Below are 7901 nucleotides of genomic sequence, written 5' to 3' on the forward strand. Positions count from 1 at the left end.
CCCAAAGTCCACCCACTAATTTCTAGAACTAGAAGGCAGCTCAGTCAATCTTTGAACTTTGCCACATAAAGTTTTATTAGAAATATAATGGGGATTTTGAAGATAGGCTTGGTGAACTTTGTATAGTGAAATAGAAACTGAATTGCCAGCGCAGATGCTGAGAGGGGAAGGAATCCACTCATCCCTTAAAAAATAACAACTGCTTGTGTTAGACGTTTTGCTAGGCAGATAGGTGGTGGTTCCTGTTGGTGGAGTTGGTGTAATTCATGATGAGAAGATCGTTTCCCTGACCCTCAGCTTCTTGGGTAAATAAAACCAACCTTTTCTACTTTGTGAGGCTGAAATGAGTTTCAATATATGAAAGTGATTTGTGGATTTCTGATTTTCTGAAAGGGGAATTTGGAGCCATTGTAGGCTTTTTTTTTTTTTTTTTTTAAAATCTCACAGACTCATTTATTCATGCCACAAAGCAAAGGGTGCTTGTACGAACGTATAGCGATGTTCTGTCCATATCTCACATCGCTTGCTTAAATTTACAGCCAGGCTGCCGTCTCATCTGATGGGAACTCCACGTACGGCTAGTTGTGGGCAGGCGTAGGACGCAAAGCTTTCAAAGCTTGACTTCTTTTACCAGCACTCCTAATCTTACAAATGATGAAGCCCATCAAACCCAGTCCTACCCTTCATAGGGATCCAAATATTTTTCATAAGGCTTTGAAGCAGCTCCGCGCAGGACGAAAGGCTCCGGCCAGACCCAGGACCCACAGCCAACCCCACTGTAAACTCCTGGGGAGTGAAGTATTGTGCCCACACCAGTGGGTGGGGCTTGTGTCTGGTTCATTTGAGCCAAGAGAGGCGGATGATGGAGTGCTCAGTGGCTGATGGATACAGGACACAGGATGTCAGCTGCTGTGGCATGGGCAAGGGTGGAGATGGGCTATGACCGCAACAGGGAGAGAGTGGTACAGGGGTCAATGCCTCAGGGCTAGAGACAGGAAAATTATGGGGGCGAGGGTGAGACCGACTGAAGGAGAGCCTAGGAACCAAGATGCAAATGGGGCTTGAAGATTATGCCCCCTCATTTTCCCATACCTGGACTCAGTTTTCATTGATATTGTTCCCAAGAGGACCCTCCGTTAAATCTCCTGCACGCTAATCTGGGAATCTCAGAGTCTGTCCCCAAGGTGATCAGGCAGTCCCTGTTTTAGATGGGTTTCTGGAAGCAGACTCTGGGACTCAGAGATTAGCATGCAGGAGATTTAATGGAGGTCCTCTTGGGGACAACAGCTGTGAGGAAGTGAAAGAAACAGGACTGGGCAGTGGGACAAGTTGGACTTCAATGTCGTTGCAACAGAACCCATTGCCGTTGAGTTGATTCCGACTCGTAGCAAGCCTATAGTTGTAACATCTTACAGGGAGCTCGGGAGTTGGAATGGCCCTTCAGAGCTGTCCCAAATCAAGGCAAAGGGGCAGGTATTTGTGTTGTTGTTGTCAGGTGCTGTGGAGTCGGTGCTGACTCATAGTGACCCTATCTACAGCAGAACGAAACACTGCCCGGTCCTGCGCCATCCTCACAATTGTTGCTATGGTCAAGCCCATTGTTGCAGCCACTGTGTCAATCCATCTCGTCGAGGGTCTTCCTATTTTTCACTGACCCTCTACCTTACCAAGCATGATGTCCTTCTCCAGGGACTGGTTCCCCCTGATAACATGTCCAAAGTATGGGAGACAAAGACTAGCCATCCTCACTTCTAGGGAGTATTCTGGTTGTACTTCTTCCAAGACAGACTTGTTCATTCTTCTGGCAGTCCATAATTATGGTGTTGGTGAAGGTATTTGTAGCCCCTCATTATCCAGTCACTCATATGAGCTGCCCCCAGAGAAGGAAGCTCCTGAAAGGCGACTAGCTGAGAGCCGTCGGTTGCCAACCCTGCAGCGTTTCGGTACTGAAGGAGGGTGTGTGGGCAGCACACCACAGCATCCACTACAGTCTCCTAAAGCCCAGTGCAAGATGGCGGCAGCTGACTCAGGAACTCTAAACTGCTGCCTGTTGGGTCTGTAATAATTTTTCTTTGATCTCATCTTTCTTTGTTTTGCTCTTCCCCCTCCTCCCCACCCCAACATACACATATTCACTTTAACTTCATTTTCACCACACACATACACACACACAAAACAAAACAAAACAAAACAAAACAAAAAAACCCTTCTCACCACTCCCTGAACACAATGCTCTCTATAACACCCTGCCTTTTCCTGTGCTATTTCATCAGCCTTCAACGTCCTTCCTCCCTTCCATCCATCAAAACCATGCTCCCCCTGCAAGGCCCAGTTCAAAAACCAATCCTATTATGGAAGAGTGGATCAATTTCTTCTTTCCCGGGTGCCTCAGAAAACCTTGTTTGTAGCACTGTTGTCAAATCTGTCTTGCTTGGACTATAGTTAACCTCATTAGATTGTAAATTCCACAAATGCAGAATTTACTCTTTATCCCCTTTCGTCCTTCTATAACCCAGCATTCTGCTTGGCGCAAAACAGACATTCAACAACTAGGAACTAATTGTATCAAATAATTACAAACTGTTGTGAGAATTTCTTGGGGGAAATCGTAAAGGTCTGAAGACCCTCAGCATCACCATGCATTTGTTCTTCTCGTGGGAAGTGGATGGAATTTATTGAGTGCCTACTCTGGGACAGACCCAGACTCAGCTGTTTTCAATTTTTCTTAAGTAAATTCACCTAGTCTGGTTTCCCCAAGAGCTAGACATTTTGCAACAAGGAAGGGATACATCTAATGTCTGAGAAGTTACAGTTAAAACCCACCTTTGTGTAGAAATCATGCTGTCTTGTTTTCTATTTTTCTGATACTGAGTGGGAAGACACTTTTTTTTTGGTGTTCTGAGAGGGTTTTGTTTGCATGTCAGCAGAGGCTCTCAACTCACGTCCTCAGAGAATACCCCCCAACTTTGGAACAAGGAGAGCCCTGAGTGACTTGAGGCAATGGAAGACACCCACGGATGGGAGCCCTGTGGACCTCGCCTCATCATTGCTTGGCATTGTATGTGATGGGAGATAAGGGGACAATAAAACCCCTTTGGGAGTCCCTGGGAGGCGCAAAGGGTTAAGTTGCTAACCGGAAGGTGGGAGGTTCGAGTTTACCGAGAGGCACCTCAGAAGAAAGGCCTGGAGATCTACTTCTGAAAAATCAGACATTGAAAACCTTGTGGAGCACAGTTCTGCTTTGACACCCACGGGGTTGTCTTGCTTAGGAATCAGCTCCACGGCAGCTGGTGGTTTGTTTTGCCTTGTTCGTTAAACTTCTTTGGCCAGTCTTTGTCTCTTGGCGTCCTGACATTTGTCTCTCCGTGATTAAATGAATAAAATTACAAGCTCTACCAGGAAAGAGGAGGTAGCCCCCTGGTTGGGCAGATCCAAAACCACCCTTTAGCTATGACCCAGGCATAGGTGTTTTGGATTAATCATCTTATTTATTTCTTTTAATCGCTCTAAACTATAGGTGCTAATAGATGTGGGATTTGGGAGATCCTAGCATACGGCGCAGAAGTTTTCTAAGGAGACGCTGCCTAGGAACCTTGCCTTACCGCTAACTTTTATCCACACTTGTCCCCAGCTGTGCTCCTACGGCAGCGCCTTTCACAACACCAAGTACAGATCTTAACAGAGAACTCTGAGTCCTGCCTTTGGGTATGTCCGTGACATCTACGGCCTGTGGCAAAGCAATGGGAATATCTGTTGCTCAGATTCTCCTCCCTATCAAGAGATTCAAGCGAAAACATGATCAGGAAAAAAACCAAGACAAGTTTATTTTATTTCTGTAAAGGCAACAACAACTTTCCCTTTTAAAATCACTTTTCTGAAAATACATTTTCTGGAAAAGCAGTCTTTATCAACGTAGCACATGCAATAATGTGTAAACTTACAGAAGCATCTTAAACTGATTAACTCAGCTAATAGCTTGCAAAATAGGATTTTGCTTTTGGAGGGATTAGGGGTCTTCCCAGACTTGTGGGCGTCTTTGCTCAGTTCTGAGTAATTAAGGCCGTAAGAATGGGGGGTAGCAATTTATCTTAATGGTGTAAAATGGTTAATTAGTTTACTGAAATGACTTGCAAGAAATGACTGGCGAAAACTGAGTCATTCAAAAGTTAAAAACCAAGGCCAATATTTTGAATAGAGGATGACACTCTTTACAGTTTCATAACTTTTCGACAGTCATTTTATGCCACGTCAGCATAACTTTTACTTGATTATTCTTACTTCAGCTGACGGCATGCGCTTCAAAATGATTAAGGAGCACCGTCAGACTTTATTAGTCCTCTTTATTTTTAATTTTGAAGACCCTGTCTGTAAACAATTAAAAGACCCCGAAAGTGTTTGGGGGGATGCATGTCTTATTTTTGAAATTTAAATACTTATCTGTTATAATTTAAACAAAACACCGTCCACAATCAAATGAAATGGTGTTTGAATTTCCACAAGTCGGTTTGGATTTTGAACGCCTCGTATTTAGTAATTGGAAGTCAGACCACACTAATGCCTTCCTATCCTTACCCTCATAACCAGCATGCATCGTTCAGCTTCAGTTTACAAATAATCCTTTACAATAACAGAATCAAGATCTAGGTTCATTACTAATTCTTCCTGCATATACCTGACTTCATGCACTATACCAGGCCTCAGGTACGTTGTTAGAAAAATTCTGCTGGGACAGCATGTCAGAATGTTCTGTTATTTCACAAAAGCTAGAGATTAATTACAGGACTATTATTTCACAGCAGGAGGGTAGTGATGTACTCCATCAGCCAATTCTCTACAGCCCCCTCTGGAGAACCGCATCAGTTCAAGTTAGAAGGAAATGATTTTTCCCCTTCGATATTACCTGTAAACACTATTCAGAATTCTTCTCGAACTTACTTATCCCCGTGGGCAAGCGCAATGGGTGGAAGGATGTCTCAGTCCAGAGGAGTTCTTGCCGGGCTGGAATTGCACGTTGGGAGGGGGAAAGCTAACCTCAGGGTGAGAAGCCAGCTTTCCGCTCGGTATGTAAGCTTTCTTCCTGAACTCTTCCTAAATACCATTTTAAGTAAGCTCTTCGCTTGGGAAGTTCTTTATCTCTGGTTTTTGCATTCTCGTTTGTCACAGGGCATCGTGGAGGTCGTGGTCCATGGTGGACTGTGTGTAAGATGAGCTGGGGGTATCAGCAGAGTAAATTTGGAGGAGCCCACAGTACTGGCAGAGGACAAAAGGGCCCCTGCAGGTTTTGAAGAGCTGAATGATGTACTTCCGAAATTTCTGCCCCAGAAAAAAGTAGATGACCGGATTAAGGCAGCAGTGAACAAAAGCCAGAGTTTCTGTGGCCTGAATGGCATAGTTCAGGTGTCTTTCGAAGGCGCAGTCCTGAAGGACTTCGAGCTCCACCAAGGTGTCCAAGAAGAGCACTATGTTGTAAGGCGTCCAGAACCCAAGGAAGAGGACCACCACGGCAAAGATCATCTTCACCGCCTTGTTCTTCTTCTCGTTTTTACAGTGCTGCAGGGTCCTGATGATCATGGAGTAGCAGAACAGCATGATCCCCAAGGGGATCGCCAATCCGAGAATGTTGATCTCCAGGGAGCTGAGAACCTTCCACGTTGTGGAGTTGACAGAGTACTTGGTTTTGCAGTAGGTGTGGTTGCGCTCAGTATAACAAGTGCTAAATATGAGGCCTGGGAGTGAGGCGAGTATGGCCACTGACCACGTGGCCAAGCTGGTGATCACCCCAGAAGTCAAGGTCCTGGCTCTCAAGGAAAACACGGCGTGCACAATTGCCAGGTACCTGTCAATGCTCATGAGCATGATGAAGAATATGCCGCTGTAAAATCCCACCAGGTACATCCAGGAGATAATCTTGCACAGACCCAGTCCGAACACCCACTGGTCGGCAGCATAGTAGGCCCAGAAGGGTAGGGAGAACACGAAGAGCAGGTCAGAGATGGCCAGGTTGAGCAGGTATATGTCAGTCATGGACTTGAGCCGCTTGTACCTCAGTAGGACCAGAACCACCACTGCATTTCCAAGCAGCCCAAACAGAAAGACCAAGAAGTAAAGAGGGGGCAGGAAGAGCTCCCCAAATGCCTTCATGCCTTCTTTGGAGCAAGGCTTGGGGATACTCTCGTAGAGATAATAATTGTTATACACGTTTTCATCCAGGGTGGTGTCTGTTACGTCCGTGGGGTTCATTTTTTAAATCTACAGACTCCTTGGGGCAGGCCTGGGCCCAATCAGCAGAAGCTAAGAAGGGAAGAGATTTATGTAAGAACAAAAACCACAACTGTGCTGAATGCAGAGCCAAAAAACCAAACCAAACCCACTGCTGTCGAGTCAACGCTGACTCATAGTGACCTATAGGACAGAGTAGAACTGCCCCGTAGAGTTTCCAAGGCTGTAAATCTTTACCGAAGCAGACTGCCACATCTTTCTCCCGTGGAGCGGCTGGTGGGTTTGAACCACCAACCTTCCGTAAGCAGCCAAGCGCTTAACCATTGCACCACCAGGGCCCCTTGAATGCAGAACTGAGCTGCTTAGGGTCTATTCCCCGGATCATTATACCTCTTCCCACACTGAAGTCCTCAAATCCTTGAAGGGCAGCACAGCCAAATGAAATAACCCTGGCCTTTGGAGTCAGGCAGATTTGGTTCAAATTCTGAACTTCTGCTACTCACAGGGATATTTTCATACCCCTCTGCTGGGGGTGGAGCCCTGGCGGCACAGTGGTTAAGAGCTCGGCTGCTAACCAAAAAGTCGGCAGTTCAAATCCACCAGCCATTCCTTGGAAACTATGGGGCAGTTGTACTCTGTCCTGTAGGGTTGCTGCGAGTTGGAATCGACTCAACGGCAACAGGTTTTTGGGCTGGGAGCTTCAGTTTTCTCATTTGTAAGGTGAGGGAGAGTAAAACCTCCTTTTCCAGGTGGCTGTGGATGTGTTTCTAAAAAATATTTTGTAGTCTAGGGTGGAGTCCCTGGGTGGTACAGATGGCGGATGTGCTTGGCTGCTAACTGAAAGGCTGCAGGTTCAAGATCACCCAGAGGCACCTCGAAAGAAAGTCCTGGCGATCTACTTCTGAAAAATCAGCGATTGGAAACCCTGTGGAGCACAGTTCTACTCTGACATACATGGGGTCACCATGAGTCAGAAGCTGGCACCAGTACTGGTAGTCTGGGGTCACTGAAGTCACTTGCAAGGAGGACAAGATCAGTTAATATGCCCAACAGTACGGCACCCAGGACCTTTTCCACTTACAAGCCAATTGTGTTGAAACGTGTTAAACCCTTCAGACCGTAACTCCAAAAACTCGGTCATTGCTGACATAGTCCTTAGAATTCTCTAATTCTAATTAGATAGAATTAGAAGGGAGCCAGGCTGGTCACTTGCTTTGATTTAAAAACAAGAATTCCTCCTGCAGGCTTTGCATGGATTGTGCATCTAAATTCTACTCTCGGGCTCCTGTCCCTCTCCCCATCCCCGACAAAAATCTTGTCCCCTGAGCCAAGTTAAGCATAATGGACTTGTGTTGTAGATGAGCCATGAAGGATCAGAGAGGCGAAGTGACTTCCAAAGACCACACAGCTACGTGTAGAATTTGCTCTTCGGACCCCAAGTCTCAGGGATGTGCTAGTAACTCAGATCTCCAACGGGGATGCGAGGGAGAATGTTCCAGGTTGTAGTATTGCCTGGTTTTCGTGGTGTAAATACTCTCACCATGGCCAATTTTAAACTACCCACTGCTGTAAAGTTGATTCCGACTCATAACGACCCCATAGGACAGAGTAGAACTGCCCCATAGGGTTTCTAAGGCTGTAATCTTTACGGAAGCAGACTGCCACATCTTTCTCCCATGGAG

The 7901-nt window shown here is 46.0% G+C and overlaps 1 protein-coding gene and 1 pseudogene across 1 annotated transcript in view; both read right to left on the reverse strand.

The window, feature by feature from the left end:
• Positions 1 to 448: 448 nt before the first annotated feature.
• On the reverse strand, positions 449 to 2840 carry LOC111820759 (6.8 kDa mitochondrial proteolipid pseudogene; annotated as a pseudogene).
• The window catches only part of CCR4 (C-C motif chemokine receptor 4), a 7703-nt gene continuing 1887 nt past the window's right edge, over positions 2086 to 7901 (reverse strand). The window contains exon 2 of the mRNA XM_004377346.2: positions 2086 to 6291. Coding sequence (XP_004377403.1) covers positions 5158 to 6240 — 1083 coding nt within the window. The 5' untranslated portion in view covers positions 6241 to 6291 and the 3' untranslated portion in view covers positions 2086 to 5157. The remainder of the gene's footprint in view (positions 6292 to 7901) is intronic.

Source organism: Trichechus manatus, unplaced genomic scaffold (assembly GCF_000243295.1).
Source record: "Trichechus manatus latirostris isolate Lorelei unplaced genomic scaffold, TriManLat1.0 scaffold00049, whole genome shotgun sequence".
In the NCBI taxonomy this organism is placed as follows: Eukaryota; Metazoa; Chordata; class Mammalia; order Sirenia; family Trichechidae; genus Trichechus; species Trichechus manatus.